At 43.4% G+C, this 18,169-nt stretch overlaps 1 protein-coding gene across 1 annotated transcript; it reads right to left on the reverse strand.

Annotated features, from left to right (window-relative positions):
* Positions 1–7,916: 7,916 nt before the first annotated feature.
* On the reverse strand, positions 7,917–9,661 carry LOC101765772 (chitinase-3-like protein 1). The gene is made up of 2 exons (XM_004979190.4): positions 8,336–9,661; positions 7,917–8,246 (listed from the first exon to the last, which is right to left on the reverse strand). Exons 1-2 carry the CDS (start codon positions 9,507–9,509, stop codon positions 8,062–8,064), a joined length of 1,359 nt encoding a protein of 452 aa, XP_004979247.1. The 5' UTR covers positions 9,510–9,661; the 3' UTR covers positions 7,917–8,061.
* Positions 9,662–18,169: the final 8,508 nt, after the last annotated feature.

Consider the following 18,169-nt stretch of genomic DNA (forward strand, 5'->3'; position numbering starts at 1 on the left):
GGAGAAGATGAGCCACGCAGCGGAAAGACTCTGAAGCGAGCATGCAACTCGAGTGCGCCTGCCGCGGAAGATCTGGGGAAAAAGATCTCGCGGGTCCACTGGTCAGACAGAACGGACGTTTGGAAAGACTTAGAAGGATCCGATGGTGGGCTGGTTTTTGGCGGGGTCGGAACCGAAACAAGCGGGGAGGGGTCGGGTCTCAGGGGTCGGGACCGATCGGAAGATTGAACACTTTGGTGCGGAAAAACTTGACAGGTGATCAGGGGGCTCGGATTAAGATTAACTGGTAAGATTTGGGGCCGGTCGTCACATTTATCGACCAAACAGAAGCAAAATTAGTGAACTCACTAGTACCAGCCTTAACACGTGTATTTTCAGGAAATTCATGACATGCAAACTTTTGATCAACAGCAATTTCCAAGTAATGTAAGCATCAGGATCATATTTTCCATCAAAAGGAGGTATCTGAAATTTTATCTTACTCAAAGCATCATCATTATTATGTACCTAACATCATTGGTAAGCATTCATACCTCTGCGATTATTGCGTAGGCATCGGCGATCATGAGCATCTGGGTCTGTTCAGTATCAGCATCCCAATTGTCCTCGACACGCTCATCCTTGTTGTTATATCCATCATGCCCATTAGTGGTTTTGGCATGCATCTCATCAAAACGCCTCAAAATAGCAGCAAGGCTTTTGTCAATACGAACGACCGACGTTTCTAGTCCTGTAAGCTTGGTGTTGGTGGCAAGCTATGTGACCTCCAATTGCCCAATCTTCTCATTCGTCACCTGCAAATCATCATCAAGCCCTTCCACGTGCCCCTTCACTAGCTTTTCAAAATGTTGTATGATGCTCTTGGTGCGGGGAGAATGTGGCATATTCTAACTATCCTCTGATCTTGTCATGGTTAGATGAACAAAGGCAACATGAAAACAGGTGAAGAAATAAAAAACCCTACAACTATTAGGATATAGCTACTGCAAGGCGCTCATTCTCAACCTGTTACACAAGCTCTTACCAATTCTTACCTTGCTCAACAGAAGGGGACGACAATCAACAAGTCTGCAATTGTGGAATGAAGTGCATCGGTGCTGCAACAACAAGACCTATCAAGCTGTAGTCGAAATATGTGGAGCTGTAGGTGGGCTGAAGCAAGGAAGTACTAGCACCACGTTAGTCACAAAAGCAAGCTAAATAATCGTTCAACGGTGGTATTGTGCTAGTCCTAGCTTAGACCGTGCTAGAGGCGCGAGCCTGGATGCAACGGAAATCACAACACACCATTAGAAAACAATAGGCAAGCACAATGAACAACCCCTTTTTCTTCCTGTTTTTTTTCTTTCTTTTTTTTGTTTTTTTCAGGGGTCCTTAAAACTGATTATATGAACAAAAAGACTTCACAAGAGCCACACACCACACAAGCTTTTTTCAAAAGGGCAAGGGTATTTCGGTAAAGAAAAGATGGAATATGCACAATGTGGAGAAGTCAAGTATATGCATGAACTACTACTGCAACCAATTCGGATATATATAGAGTACAAGCGCAACAGGATTTGGTAACACGGCGTAGCAACCAATTCGGACTCAAAACCGATTCCAACTCGAACTTCAACACCACATGGGATTCGATCTCAAACAAACTCAGATTCCTACACGGGCTTGAACACAAGGATGTACTTGGATTCAACCAACAGAAGGTTTGTGACTAGAACGTGATAAGAACTCGAAACTCTAAAGGACTAAAACTAAGACCAGCAACTCGACACAACCGATGCAACAAAAAATTCAACAAACCCTAACTAAGCAGTGCTAGCAAAGGCTCAAATGGTTTATAGGATTGCGGGTAAACTAATCTACTTTTTTTTAACTTTTCTGGACTATAAGAAAATTAAAACAGTGAAGGATTGGAAGTCTCTCACTGATAAACCTTGCTCTGATTACCAATTGATAGGAACCCGCTAGGGTCGGTTCCCGATCTTTCGATGAGAGGGCGTGGGGTAACTCAATTGGTAGATGGAGATGATGTTCATGGCCTGACTACAGCCTTCCAAGCTACGCCTTAGCAACCGATACACCACCTTCAATGGATGCCCAATCTTGTGGAGCGCGTCACCCGACCACTAGGGCACTCGTCCTGCAAGAAATCGAAGAACTAGCAAGAACAAGTATAACAAGTACTAAATTTACTAGATGAATATGAAGGTTTCAATCTCAATCTCAATAAGGTGGGGTTCTGAAGATAAGAAGACAGGTGGCTGATCCAGTAGTCGCGCTTACAAGCAAGTAGAGAGAGCTAAACTTGATCTAAACAAAACCCAACTGTTCTTGGTGACGGCTAAGGAGTATATGAAGGTGGAAGGATGACCACTAGGGTGTAGGGATCATGCTCCAACCCTAGGATGCGTCCCTAATGGACCCGACTTGATACAGGGCCCATTGGGCCAAATTAAATTGACGCAACACCTTTGGACATAAAATGTCTCGGTAGTAATTTGATCATTGCAGCTGCCTCATACCAGATATGGCCTTGAGTCTGGATCCATATGAAAATAGACTTCATAATGAATCTATGAAGTACCTGAACACCACAATCCGAGTCCGTATGCGACCATGGTGACCATCACAAGTTGGTGCTGTCCTGAAGTCGGAATCCAGCCTGCGTGAGTCCTTTTCCCTTTCGGTCTTCTCCCTCGTTCCTAACCAAAATACGAGTGCACGCATCTCCATGGTCTAAATATGATGGACAGGAACTTAAGAGTGAACTTACTGTTGGAGGTATGCCCTAGAGGCAATCATAGAGATGATGATATTCCATTTGTATCCATGATTTGTATGTTGTGTTCATTGAATATCCATTGAAGGCTACTTGAATTGATTTGCAATTATGTGAATTGTATGTGAAACTCTTTACTTGTATGGTTATTCTAAAGTTGTCCCTAGTCGGAGTTCATGTGAGGACACACATGAATATTAGACTAGCACATGTATTAGTTGATGACTATGTTTCACAAGTCATGGACATGGAGATGTTGAACTAATAATGTGGACACATGTGGAGACATGTGCTAGGACTGACCCAACACGAGAAGTAGTTCTCTCTTTGAACAACATATACACTTTGTCCTTAGACCTGAGACTGTCGCATGTATTCTAGATGTGGATCGACCTACTTAGGGGCTATCAAACGCTACGCCGTAACAGGGTAGTTATAAAGGTAGCTTTCGGGTTTGTCAAGAAGCATGCTATGAGACATGGTCAGTCAAGATGGGATTTGCCCCTCTCTGATTGAGAGTGATATCTCTGGGCCCCTCGAGTGATCGGATCCGAAAATGCATGGCCATGCTACGTACGGTTAAGAGTTAACCTACAAAGGGATTCCGAATCACAGGATCGAGAAAGAGCGGTCAGCTTGAAGCTAGACCAAATATCGTGAGGCAAAGGGAATAGCATATATATCATGTTGTGATGGTTCGTCTGATATGATCTTCGTGTGCGTATAGGAGTTGGCACATCTTGCTAGAGGCCGCTACCGACTATTGGGCCGAGTAGGAGTACTCGGGCCATGTCTATACGTATCCGAACCCATAGGGTCACACACTTAAGGGGCTGGAAGCCCAATTCGGATCTGATCCGAGTTGGATTAGGTTTAGAAGTACTAATGGGCCTCGGATCCAGAGGCCCATCAGGAACCTCTATAAATAGAGGGGTGGGGGCGCCCTAGGGTTTACACCTTTTGGCGAAACACACCTGCCGCGCCTCCCACGCCCTCGCCTATTGCAACTCACGGATCTAGCAGTCCGACTTGCGACGCTTCCTCCCTGCACGTGTGGATACCTTGGAGGTGTTGCGCCTGCAGCACTTGGACGAGCCGCCGACGAGCCACGACGAGCCGACGACGAGCCGCGGCACTGGAGGCGATCTTGCTGCACGTGGATGATCTGCTGAGGAGCTGCTGGACGTGACGTTGATCGACTACGTACGACTACGTGATCGTCTTCACTGCATCGACGCATATCTACATCTTCCACACCAGTAGTGCGTCGAGTGGTAATCCCGTGATCCTTATACGGCAGTTCTTCCTGGTTATACGCGGTAGAAATTTTGATTTACGCTAGTGTAGCCTACCTCGTGTCCCAACACTTACTTGATGATTAAGTTGACGAGCACGAGCGCGAGTAATAAGATCAGAAACTGGTACTTGTGTCGGTGTAGAAACTGGTACTCGTGTCGGCATGGATGTATTGTTGGTGTTGATATCCTCATCACCAAACCTCCATTACAAAAGTCCAATTGCCCAGATCCCATCTCACAAACCCCAACCCTCAAGTCCAATGATCAGAAAGAATAGGCCCCAAAATCACATGATCTGAAATAATAGGCCCCAAATTGCATGACCAGAAATACTAGTGCTCAAGTCGCATTCGCAACTTCCATCATGAACCATCCGATCGTAACATAATCATAACTCAAATCAGTTGAACAGCAAAAAAGCCAATACTCCAAATTTATTCCTAACCTAGGATATAGCATATTTAACTTACCATAAAGCCTTAGTTTGCCACATCGTGCCTATTTTTCATAGATCCTTGATTGCTTTCCTTGATCACCCCTTCTCTCCGCTTGTCGATGCCATCGTTGTGCTTGGTTTGGGTTTAGGAGGGGGCAACAAGAGGTGGACAAGAAAATGGTTGGGAGTGCAGCGACGTGGAGGTGTTAGGGTTACTATATATGAGGATGTTAGGTTGGGTTGCTAACTGGGCTGGCCCGGGGGATAGTCATATGCGTCGGATTGCCCATATGGTACGGGCCTATGTGCGATGTGGTAAGTCAAAATAAGGTGACCATCTATATATCTAAATGATGTGTAGGTCCTATGGTCGAATATGTCGTAGATTTTGAAAGTTGTATTTCTTTTCTAAAGGGCCTAACTAGTTCTATCTACAAAGTTCACACTACAAGTTAATAGTTCCTAATCAAAGATATTGCAGTTATGTAAACTTAAGCATGAAAAACTTGCAGGAAAATAGTCTAAGGAGTTGGCCTAAAACACCTTTTAAGTTTTAACGAAGAGGAATTTCTGGCTACAAATCCTTTTAAGCTCCAACCTTTAATTTCAATACCAGACAACTTGCACCACTTAACTTTTAAAACAAGACCCATCCTACCCTATACATACATGTGTAAAGTCAAATTTTCATCTAAACTTGGTACAATTTGAACTGATGGATGACCAGAGGAGGAATTGACGGCTCGCAAGAGAGGATGCCATGTCGGTGCTAGGTGGTTCAGCTTCAACCAAATCTGGTACAATTTGAATTTGAAATTGGAAAAGAAAATGGAAACATGAAGCTTCAACCCTGTGGACCCGTCACCCCGTCTTCGTGCTCTTTTCGTCTCCTGTAAAAAAAAGATAAGAAAAGGAAATCTTTGCATCCCCGCGGACTCTCCTGCACAGATTCTCTCCTGCACCGATCCCTCCAACGTCCGTCCTGGCCTCCTGGGAGGAGTAGGCGCACGTCGCCCCCGTCCACCTGAGAGGTGTGTTTAGAGAGTTTTTGCTCTGTTTAACAGGAAGAGTAGGGTGCGATGTGGGTTCTCAGAGTTTTGTGCCATCTGCGGAATGGGGGTTACAGTTTGTCTAAATTCGGGCGATCCCGAGTGGTGACGAATTGATTCCCCATTGCAGGGTATGGGACTTTGGATCGCTTCTTCAGTCCTTGGAGATGATTCCTCTAGGTATGCTGTAGTCGATTTTTTTAGCATTCATGTGGATTTTGTTTATTGTTTAGATGAATTAGGTGTTAGGGTTATTCAGTGTATTAGTGAGACGGCTGGATGCAAATGGAACTAATGCTATGCTTAGACATGAATGAGACTGTGTTTTTCGTTGTAACTCTATTACGAATATGCTTGGAGCTATTCCAATAAAAGATTAATCTAGCTGGTTTCAATTATCTAATTGGATCTGAAATACTGTTGCAGGTTGAAAGGAGGAACGTTGATGATTAATGATTTAAACTTTTAAAGGAGGAAGTTTGAGAATTGCGATACCTCATGTGGTAACTGCTGCTTTCCATGTTATGATCTTCTCTTGCAAAAATCAGTAGTGTTTATTGTTGGAAATATATGCCTAAAAAACATTCCAGATTTAATTTGGTGGGAAAACACATTGATAAAAAATGATGCAAGCAAATAAAACAAGTAAGCAGGCAACATACTGTTTAGAACAAGATTGCGCAAGGAAATTACTCAATGATCCTGCGCAGAACGTAGTCGAACGTGTTAAAGCAGATGTTGCAGAATCACCAAGCGGTCGCGTGAAGACGCTGCCAAAAACCTGATTGCTGCCCCGTGCAGGAGTCTCGTGACAGTGGTTTCGGAGATCCCGCTTTCCTTCAAGCCCGGTGCACGCCGAATTCGAAGGTCGACGAGGCGCAGCAGCAAGAGATTCAGCACAGCGAGTGGGAAGATGAGCATGTAACAGCGTCAATTCAACCAGGACGTCTCTTGGTGTTATAGACCTTCGTAGTGCATCAGTTTTCCCATTAAACAACCTCATCAAGCAGTAGAAACTGTCAATTTGAATGATAGAAACTGCTGCCATCAAATTGTTGAAACTGACACACCTTATTGCTGTTTAAAATGGTAGTTTCAATCACAAACAACAGCATGCTGTACCCGCACGCGTCACAAGTCACGCGATTTTTCACGCGAAAATGGGCGCGAGTTGCGCGTGTGTGTAGCAACAGTCTCCTTCTCTCTCATTTGCACCTATTTTGCATAGAGAGGAGACTCCCATATTAAGCAAGGTAACCTCTCCTTGAATTTGCGCATGCTTTGGAATTTTTAGATTGGCCCACGTATGGGCCTAAATCCAACATTTATTGCTTTAAAGAAATAACTCTGTGCCAGTTCTGGCATATGCACACCCTGCATTAAGGTTCTATTTGGAAAAATAACTCTGTAAAAGTTCTGGCATAGGTATACCCTGCATTAAGGCTCCATTTTTTTACTTCGTAACTTGTCCAATTTATCAGTTGTCAATTCTCTTGTGGGCTTTTCCAGTGCTCAAAGTTAATTAGTCAAAGTGCCCAATAAATTTTCCATCCACTTTCGGTTCTGACAGAGTCGATCATGCTACTTTCGTAAAGTTATTGGCAAATTGAACTCGAAGTAAAGCTTAGCATGGTAAAGTTGAAGTGCTGCAAAATAATGATTGAAGTCATCTGATGTTGCCACCCAGTTCACCACAGGAACAAATAAATATCTGCTCTTGTTGTTCTAAGCAACTTTGGAAGGAAACATTTTACTTTCATATTGGTGTCTGATTTTTGTTGGATGTTTTTTTCCTTTTGCTTTTCTGATCTCATTGGTTCTATGGTATGCATGCTGAATAAGAATAACTGATGGGGGACATTTTCAGATTTCCCATGTTGAGTCATGGCGTATGACATGCAAAAGTAGATCAAAGGATTTTAATTTTGGAAGTGGATCACAGTAATTTTAAGGGCTTGTTTAGCTAGACAGGGTTTAAGCATCACCTCTTCGGATTGGAACGGACGCAATGGATTTTTTTTCATCGCAACCCAAAAGTATTGGTCCGATCTAAAAAATGGATTGGTCCTAATCCCCATTCAAAATAAATCATAAGTGGAATACAATATTTATGCCATACACAATAACTATGAATTTATCTCTTATTTTTTTAATTCTGCTAGATGATTTGTTTTTCAGTCTTTCTCTCGTATCCATGAATTTAAACCTCAGCTGTCACAGTTCATTCTCTATTTACATGTATGTTCAAATTAAATCATTTGGGAGTGATATTTGGCAATGAGACAATTGCATAGTCAAGAAAAAGAAGTCATCTATCCTTCAAATGCAATGGAAAACAATTTGACTATTAGCCATTTAACTTGATGTAACCCTTGTTTTGGGAAAGAATGACTGAAAAAAACTCAATAAATACAATATAGCATATTGTATTTATTTAACAATTTGACATTCACTTTGATGAACATATCATTTAAAACTACTTTTACATATCTGGCATGTTTACTGATATTCTGAATCAAATAGAGTCACCAATAGAAGTACAGAGGACAACAAATAGCTGAGCATTTTTAAATGCCAGCTACCAAATGATACTGAAGATGAATTAAATGCAACATACTGGTTTGAACCTCCTGCATGCATGGTTCCAAAACCACCCTGTGCATATTGGTGCCATGATTCGGATGCTGCATGAGACAATGTTTCAACAACTTTGATGAATTAAAGGTATATTGCATTAATTTACATATGTTTGCAGAATTCAGTAGCTACTGACCTTGCTTTGATATTGTGCTGTTTGAATCGTCGAAGCCGATAGTCCAGAGGAAGTACCCAAGCAGCTGAGACCTCACTGCAAACTCTATCTTGTGCTGCACCACCTGTGCACTGTCGAAGCTGACCCAGAGGTCACCGTTGTAGAAATACTCTGCCACTGACTGGTTGTCGTACGTAACAACGGTGCTTGCAGAGTTCATGTAATCTTCAACCTCTGTATACGCAATTATCCCGGTCTGGTTGCTCTTCCTCTGTTTTGTCCCAGCAGCTGCAGTTGGTGATCCTATTCCATTCTTGGCCTTGTTTCTGAGGAACCAGGACCTTCCAAATAGAGGTATACCCATCACCAGTTTACATGGTGGGAGTCCAGCATCCAGCCATGAGATGACCCCGTAGCTCACCGAGAAGTGCGAGGTTGTGTCATATAGAGGTGCGTCGACTGTAGTGACATTGCTGCCCCCATGGAAACCGAAGGTGAGAATGTTCACCCAGTCGAGGTTGTTTGAGATGTCATCTATTGGGTAGTCGAGATTGCTGTCAGGCATGCCAAACAGGTGGTTCGAGAAGTAGAGTGTTGCTGTAAGGAGAAGAGGCTCGGACAAGGAGTTCGTGGCGGATTCCTCCATGATCCTTGCCCGCCATTCCGCAAGCAGGACCCCAAGGTTCTCCATGTCCATCTGTGTGGCTGGGAAAATCCATGACATGTCAATACCGTCGAAGCCGTTGGCTCGAGCAAGTTCCACCGAGGAGTTGATGAACACTCCCCGGAGGTTCTTGTCCGAAGCCATTCTGGAGAAGGCGGCATTTGACACGTCCACCTTGTACTCATCTGTGCCTATGGACAGTATGGTCTTGACGGATGGGCTCCCGGACTTGACGGTACTGGAGAACGCAGCGAGCAGCGAGCTCTCATCGGTCGGTGGAGGCGCGACAGCATAGCTCGTCTCGTCAAAGGATACCGAGCTGTAGTAGAGGTGAGTGTACAAGGAGGTGTCAATGCTACTGACCGGCGAGTAGCGGCTTGAGAACGGCGACCAGTAACCAGCTCTCACTCCAGCAGGCATGCCACCACTGTCACTGCATTGCTGCTGCGACTTCAATCCAGAAGCAGAAGTAATTGACAGGAATTCAACAAGGGGGATCAAGGATATGATGAAACACCATGCCGGCTCCATCTGTGTAGTGGGAAGGTGGTGAGGTGGTTGCAATGGAAGGCTGGAGTGAGGACGAAGTGGTTACAAAGGTGAGCATGGCTCTGAGGGAGCACAGTTTAGGAGGGGAGAATCTCAGAGTTGTTGGTGGGAGTAGATGGATGGCGATCACTGAGTGCATTGCGCGGCTGTCCCTCATCAGGCTGCCGGATGGAAATGAGGGGGCTTTTGCTATTCGTCTTCTCCTTGGTTATGGCTGATTAGCTTGAGGGTAACAAGTAGATTAGCACTGTGTTCTGGGGCTTAATCGCCCTGCCTCTGACTCTGTACTCTCTACAGGAAATGCGTGAAGGGAGCTGTTGCTTCTGCTGGCAAGACATGCTTGGCCTTGGCCGGCGACCGTACCCCTGCTGGCATTTTTGGGACTCCTTCTGAACCCTTTCAGTTTAATATATTCTCATTGTCTAACCTCGGCTTTGGGCTCTGCGAACCAGTTTTTAACTGCAGTAAACAAGCAGTGGTCAGCACAATTGTGGCTGTGCGACCTTTTTACAGGCTTACAGCACACCTGTTGCATCTTGATGAAGCGCGAGGCTACTGCCATTGAGTGTTGACCGACCGCTTTCGTTTGAGCTGCCACCACTTTTTTTTTTTTTGGGTCTGGCAATCAAATAGGGTTGGTAAAATGGGGTTGGCATGTTCTGGTACAACTTTCTGTTAATCTACTGCTTTTGTTTAAGAGGATGGTTAACTGCTCCTTTTTTTTTTGAAACATTGGTTAACTGCTCCTTGAATTGTTGTTAACTTGTTATCCCCTCCTTGTACTGCGGTCCACGTAGGTACGTGCATGCAGGCAGGCCATGTGCTCAGTGCCCAGAGTGTCAATTATGAGGTCAGCGTGCGTGGCGACGCCGTGTCCTCTTGTGTTCTGGCGCTATTAGGATCGGAACATTTCTGAGGGTTCTGGATTCCACTTCGGGTGAGGCGAGATGTGTTGGGAGGAGAGCCTGTTCTCCAGTTCGCCATGGATCCATGCCGGAAAGCTGGCTACATCACGTGCTCGCTGTTGTGGCATGTTGTCTGCTGCGTTTTAGCTCGCAGAGGCTATCGGATGCATGGATGGATAGACTGGCTGACACGCCATGCTGTCGAGATTTTGTTGAATTTGTTTCCTATGGAGATCTTTTGTTTGTACACTTCTTAAAGACGTGTTTTGGGATGGACAAATAATGTTCTTGTTTGGATATATAGATTAAAGAAATGTCCTTGGTTGGATATTATATTGGTACAAAGAAACGAGTACTTGTTTGGATGTGCAGATGCTACACTTTTTTTTTGGCGAGTAAGTGCAGATGCTACACTTGAATTATTGTATTTGCAATGTTCGTTGATTCTTGCTCGTTTCGAAAAGATGAGCTCATACCCATATCCATATAATATACTAAGATGTTTGGAGTGGAATTTACTTTGGAAGGTTTCAATATTACAAAAATGTTTGGATGGTACCCAACCCAAACTGATACGTCATTTATGTAAATCTATAAGTATCTCTAACCATTCTAAAAAAATTCCAATAACCTAGTTTGGAGGTCTTCCCAAAAACTGTTGGGATAAAAGACACTTCCGCCATCTTTGACAAAAACGCGAGTCTAAAAAAAAAAGAAAAAAATTCATTTTACTCACCGCACCTATCCACTTTGTCCGCTTAATCTCTACTATAAAAAAAGCAAAACTAAGACTATTTTTTTCGTACGTCTTATCCTCCGTTAACCCATCGTCCCGCGCTATATTGATTCTGCATCGTCCGTGGCAGAAGCGGCGATGCTAGGCCCTTGATCTTTCCTGAGATTCTTTCCTCCCATCTGCCCCCCCCCCACGCCATTCGGCCTTATCCGCGTGCCTTGTGGCCTCACCCCGTCGCCAGCTGCCTCTCCTCGCCCTACGCCACGGTCGTCTGGCATGCCGCGCTGCCATTGCACCACCGCTCGCTCCGCTGGCCGCGCCACCACCTGCGCCGCTGACCCTGTCCCCCATCCCCCAGACCTGTGTGGCCGCCAATGGTGAAACGCCGCCTCTCCCGCGGGATCAAAACAGAGGTAGCTAGATGCCTATGAAGGGGCAGGCTCGGTGATCGGCGCCCCGAGGACCGCGGCTTCGGCGACCGCTGCGGCGCGGTCAGGGGTCGGGTGGGGTGGTGGCGCGGCGCGGAGGGCGGCCAACCGCCTAGGGAGCCTCCTTGGTGCAATGGGCGCGCCGTCCCCACCTCCGTCCTCCAGCTGAGAATCTAGCTGCCCTCTTCGACCGAAGCTCCCAGCTACCCCGAGCCGAGTGCCGTGGGGTGGGGTGGGAAGCGGTGATGGCGACGCACAAGCGGAAGACGATCAATCTGGAGCAAGGCTGGGAGTTCATGTAAAAGGGCATCACCAAACTCAAGAACATCCTCGAGGGCAAGCCCAAGCCAGTTCGGCTCCGTAGTCCGTACTCAGATTTTGTATTTTTGCTCGATTAGTTGTTGCTTCGCTGATCTAATCGAGGCTATGTTCCGATGCTGCAGGATGCTTTACAACATGTGCACGCAAAAGCCGCCTCATGACTACTTGCAGCAGCTCTACGAGAAGTACCGCGAGTCATTCGAGTACATCACGTCCATGGTCAGAGTCTTGTTGAATTGATTATCGGGTGAATTAGCTCAGCTCCATTTGATTGTTCATTCTGCTAGCTTGCGTGGTTGTTGAGTTGGGGGAAAGATATTCATGGAAATGTTTGCCTATTGCGCATAAAGCGGTGGATGGATAGACATCACACATATGCCTAGAAAGCTCTCAGGAAGTCTGTCTACTTAGAGGGTGTTTGGATGCGGGGTACTAAACTTTAGGAGGGGTCACATCGGATGTTCGGATGCTAATTAGGAGGACTAAACATGAGCTAATTATAAAACTAACTGCAGAACCCCTGTACTAATTCGCGAGACGAATCTATTAAGCCTAATTAATCCATCATTAGCAAATGGTTACTGTAGCACCACATTGTCAAATCATGGACTAATTAGGCTTAATAGATTCGTCTCACGAATTAGACTCCATCTGTGTAATTAGTTTTGTAATTAGACTATATTTAATACTCCTAATTAGTATCCAAACATCTGACGTGACGGGTACTAAAATTTATGGGGGTGTATCCAAACACTTATATGTTTCTGAATGGTGAGGGTACAATGATAGAGAGCTACCACATAATGATCTTCCGTAGTCCATTATATTTGATTATTACCTCCTTATTTTTGTCCGCTTCTTTTCTTTTCTTCCTATCTTGGTTGTATGTGATCGGTACAGAGAAGAGCTCGAGACAGCACGACGAGAAGAAAGGGAAGCTAGGGCTGCTCATGAGATAAGAAGAATGATTTAAAAGTCTATGTGATAGGAAAAATGCACCAAGCAAATTCGTTTGAAGAAATTGATAAGTTGGTAAGAATTCTAACTTTGTTAGCATCCTTTTAATATTGCACTATGATCCTCATGAAGCACCGTGCCGTCACCGCTGGTGGGGGCAACTCAGAGGCCATGCTACTGCTTGGGCCATGTGGTAGAGAAGATCGGTGTGACCTCTGCAGCCAAAGGAGCGGAATGCGAGCGGCCGAATTATTTGTAAGAAGATGGGTAGAGTTATAATGGTGAAAAGATTGATTACAATTTCTTTTGACTCATTAGATTGCCACAGGAGCATGTGCATATTTTAGGTGGTGTGAGCATGCTTAGAATGTGTTTGTTATTTAAGGTGGCATGAGATGTAATCAAGATTTAGGAGGTACTTTTGGCTTTAATGACACCTAAATTTCTTAATTATATTTTAACCTCATATTTTTTCTATATGACATATTGTTTTTCTTGTATTCTTCTACTCATAAATAAAGTTGAATTATCAAGCAAAGATTAGAAGACAGGAAATTAATATGTTTCCCCCCAAGAGTTTTAGGTCAGAGGTGGCAGTGTAATTTTTCAATTTTTCTACATTGATCTACTTAAACTAATATATAATTTTGGCTTATTTGATGATTGTGCATTTTAGGCAGCTCTGGTGATCGGAGATGGCTCCATTAGCAGCAACAGCAGGAGGAGGATGTCATCTCTTTAATTCCTTATATGCTTACCATTTTCTTTCAACCTTAATATATATTGTGACTTTCTGCCCAGAACATCTGCTACAAATCCCGTGCCTAATTGAAAATTGTGACTTTCTGGAGATTGAGGAGATCAATGCCATTGTAATTAATCTTGTCCTTTGCTTCATTTTTTTCTGATCATGTTGCATTTGCATCACAAACTCAAGTCCCATTTTGTTTGTTCCTATAGGTTCCAAAACCAGTCCTCTGACTACCATTGTTTCATATCCTATTGATTTTCCTAAAGGTGCAGGCGAGGTGGACCTGGACCTCATGCACTCCGCATGGTGTGGCCGTGCTCGCGCTTCCGCATGGTGTTGTGGTAGGTGAGCGGCGCTTACGCCGTGCTCCCTTGACAAGCTCGCCGTCATTGCAAAGCTCTTGGAGGGGCAAGAGATCCCCGAGGCCAAGACTGGCTCTTGGCCGGCCTCTCCGCCTTCCCTTACCTCTACACCTCCATTTTGGGGGTTGGTTTTTTCTGTACATATCAATCTTGCAAGGAAAAAGTTCTAGAAGAGTAAGTATTTTTGTTATATTACCTGAATCTTGGGCCTAAGAACAGAACTATCGTTATCTTAATCTGCAACTGATCCTTATTTTTTTTCTATGATTCAAAGGCAGCACTGGGTGGATGTGCAACTGTTGTTTATGTTTTATTGGGACTAAAAAGCAGGATTGTTGTTGGATGTAAGTTATGGGTTCTCTTTTGTTTGCAAACATCATATTATTGCTGCTTACTGATTAAATACTGCTTATGATCATTAAATACCGCCAAGTATTAAGATACTCTACTATCACGCTGTCGTTATATTCATACAAGCAAATGGCATTTTATGCATCTTGCACTGAATTTTTTTATTCACTATGCTAAAATTCACTGACTAAATTTATAGTTTTATTTTGCTATATACTTATTTTCCTTGTACAGTTGTATGTGCTCAAATCTTTGCCCTTTGTAGAATATAAAAACATTTGAAATTGTTTGCTCTATACTTTTACGGACTTGAGAAATATGTTATGACAAAGCTGTATAATCGGGTATTTGCTTTGGTCCCTGAAGATGTGAAGAGTGATGAAGAGCTTTTTGAGAAAATGTCTTTGCTACAGCAGTTTATAAGGGCCAAAAACTTGGTTATAAAACCAGAGTATCAGAATGAAACTTCTTGGCTGGTATGAAACTTAAGTTGTCTTGTTATTGTGATTTTTTATATCGCTGGATGTCTTGCACCACTTCTGTTACATGGCCACTGTAACATTTCTGCCATTCAATTCCCTGTTGCTTTCAGACACCCTCTCAAGGAGTAGTTGATGACCCTTTTTTTAAATGAGCATGAACTTGTGTGATTCATTGTCAGCAAGTGTACCAATCTTAAAATTAGAGCCAACAAATGTATTCTGCTGCCTACTGGCTAAGCCATTTGTTTAAATAGACCTTATGACAGCTGTTCATTCTTCATATCAGTGTAATTCATTAATATTCCTTACTTTCCTTTCCTTTTTGTTTATTTATTTTCTTGTTTTTGTGGTACAGCTCGTGCAGAAGGAGCTGCAGAAGATAAGCATGTTTAAGGCTCCAAGGGATAAGCTTTCTTGCATCCTAAACTGCTGTAAAGTCAACAATAACTTACTGCTGAATGCTTCTATTATATCGAATGATAATCCCCCAGGAGCTGATGAATTCCTTCGAATCCTCATCTATGTTTGGGAAGTAGTTACATGGTTATTCTTTTGCAAGTTGAGATAAAGAGCATACAAGCGTACTTATGCTTATGTTATTACTCACCACAAAGTCATTTTTTATTTCACATTGCGGGCATTTTGAAGTAATTATTTCACACGATAATGTTTGATTCTTATAGACGATATTTGTTTTGCCCGTAGCAACGCACGGGTACGATCCTAGTCCCGAACAAAATTTACACTTACCTTACACCCCTAAACTATTTCATTTGAGGGAGAACATGTAGTGCAAACTAGGTGGTACCGTGGTAGATGGAAACCTGGAAACTAACATTGTGACCGTCAGATTGGAATCGTGCGGCGCAAAACGAGTGAAACGTTTCGTGGTACATTATGCATTTTGATGCGCACACCAGCTCAGTACATTTTCAGAATGGGAAAATTGGTTCTATAGCATCCAAAGAACATCATTTTTGAAAACCAGAAGATCTCTATCATGTGAAATACCACTCAAAGAATAGACCGTTACCTGAAACTAGCATTCTGTAACTTTTGGCGTTAACGCCGTCTTCTTCCTGTTCCATCGGTCACATCTTCTTCATTGTCTGTCTTCGTGTTGTTGCATCCCTCGCAGGCGCAGGCAGAGCTACAGGGTATGCCGGGTGGGCCCAGTCATACCCTGGGCCCCAGCACCTTGTACATCCATTGCGCCTGTCGCCCGCTTGGAAACCGCACCCCGCGACGATTCAGCTTCGTGCCCAGGTGACGATTCAAATGATTCAGCTTCACGCCTGGAAACCGAGCCGTAGCCCGCACCCCGTAGGCGCCAGTCCGCCAGGAGGCAGGAGCCCACGTTCCCCACAACTGTGATGATTCCTTTCCTCCCATGATCCCCCTAGGCCCTGGACCTTGGTCCTCTGCGGCTCTGCCATGACGCCCTAGCCCAGTAGACGATTCGACGCGTCATGACAGTCCAAGACTCGACGACTCGACGATCCCTCCGCCCAGCACCGCCAGGACTCCTCCACAGTCCGCCTGCCAGACGTTAGACCGCCATGACTCCTCCCTTCCTTCGCGGCAACGCCGCCGGCCGCCGCACCAGGCCACCCGAGCTGGCCAGCGCGTCTACGCAACTACGCGTGGGACTTTGTGCCGTTGCGCGGAAACTTTTGATCGTCCATAAGGAAAACTTCTCATCATCCACAAGGAGGTTTAAGATGAATCTATCTTCTATTTTTTCTTATTTGAAAAAAACTTATATTCTTAAATATTTTTATTTATTTATGTATGAGTGCTTTTTTTATTTCAGTTCGTGAGTTTATTGAACGGACCATCAATCCATCAACATTCTTAAATTAATATCATGTGAGGCTGTGATTTGTAAGTTTTCTATCCAAAAGTTTAAAATATGATTCTATCATTACATGTTTGTTTTGCTATAATGTCTAGTTAGTTGTTGTACTTAGATATTATTTTTTTCAGAACGGTTGGATTATGAAGACAGGCGGAGATATTGCATCTCTTTTTCAGAAACACGCAACAAAGAAGGCAGCAACTGCTGCTGCTTCAAACATTGTCCCATCTCCAGTTGAAACTTTTGTGGAAGAACAGAATCAGGAGTAGTATAGAGTGGTAGTTGAAGAAATCGCGGATCCTGCACCCTCGCCTCCGCAACTAATTTAAGAAGGGTACTGGGTCAAATATATTTATTGTTGGAGGATGGAATATTTGGAATATAGGAAACAAAGCACTTCTCAAACATAGTGGTTCTATAGCACACAATGCAGCTCAGGAGAGATACATTGGTTTTATAAATCCCAAGGTAGCAATTGATTATCACATTGAGAAGTGGACTGATGAGGATCTTCGTTTTTATAAGAAAATGTTGACATATTCAGTTAGATGTATCAAGTTTCTTTTGCATCAAGGATTGGCATTTTGTAGACATGATGAAAATGAAGAGTCTAGCAACAGAGAAAATTTGATTGAACTTTTAAAGTTTCTTGCAGGAAATAGTGATGAAGTGAACAAGTATGTCTTGAATAATGCTCCAGGTAATTGCACCTTAACTAGCCCAGAGATACAAAAACAAATTATTCATTGTTGTGCCATAGAAACTAGAAAGAAAATAATTGAAGAACTTGATGATGAGCCCTATGCAATTTTAGCTGATGAGTCCAGTGACATATCACATAAAGAACAACTAGCTCTTTACTTGCGTTATGTTGATAAACTTGAAAGGCCTTGTGAACACTTTATTAAAGTTGTTCATGTAGATGATACTACCTCTTTGTCACTTAAGGAAGCTATTGAGGGTTTACTTGTTAGTCATGGATTGACTATGACTCAAATTAGAGGTCAAGGTTATGATGGGGCCAGCAATATGAAAGGAGATATTAAAGGGCTAAAAACATTGATCATGCAAGCATCACCTTCTGTGTATTATATTCATTGCTTTGCACATCAACTCCAACTAGTTCTTGTTGTTGTTGCCAAGAGAAATACTGATTGTAAGAGCTTTTTTTTATCAAGTATCTATCTTATTGAATATTATTGGAGTTTCTTGCAAGCGTCATGGTATGCTTCAAACTGCTAGGCTTGAGAATATCAAGAAAGCACTTGAGTGTGGTGAGCTTGAATCAGTGAGTGGATTAAATCAAGAGATGAGTTTGCCTAGACCTGGTGAAACTCGATGGGGCTCTCATTACAAAACTATATGCAACATCATTACAATGTATTCCTCAATCCATGATGTGCTCATTGATCTTGGTGATGATATTTCACATAAGGATGATTGGGACAAAGATACATTTGTGCTTGGAGCATTAAACTTTTGAGTTCATTT

The sequence above is a fragment of the Setaria italica genome, chromosome VIII (assembly GCF_000263155.2).
Source record: "Setaria italica strain Yugu1 chromosome VIII, Setaria_italica_v2.0, whole genome shotgun sequence".
NCBI lineage: Eukaryota > Viridiplantae > Streptophyta > Magnoliopsida > Poales > Poaceae > Setaria > Setaria italica.

What these genes read in the sequence shown, in the direction of transcription:
- LOC101765772 (XM_004979190.4), bottom strand. Translation starts at nt 9,509, where the DNA reads ATGGAGCCGGCATGGTGTTTCATCATATCCTTGATCCCCCTTGTTGAA. An exon ending in CAGCACAATATCAAAGCAAG is followed by an intron (nt 8,247 to 8,335) that starts GTCAGTAGCTAC and finishes TGTCTCATGCAG; the next exon opens with CATCCGAATCATGGCACCAA.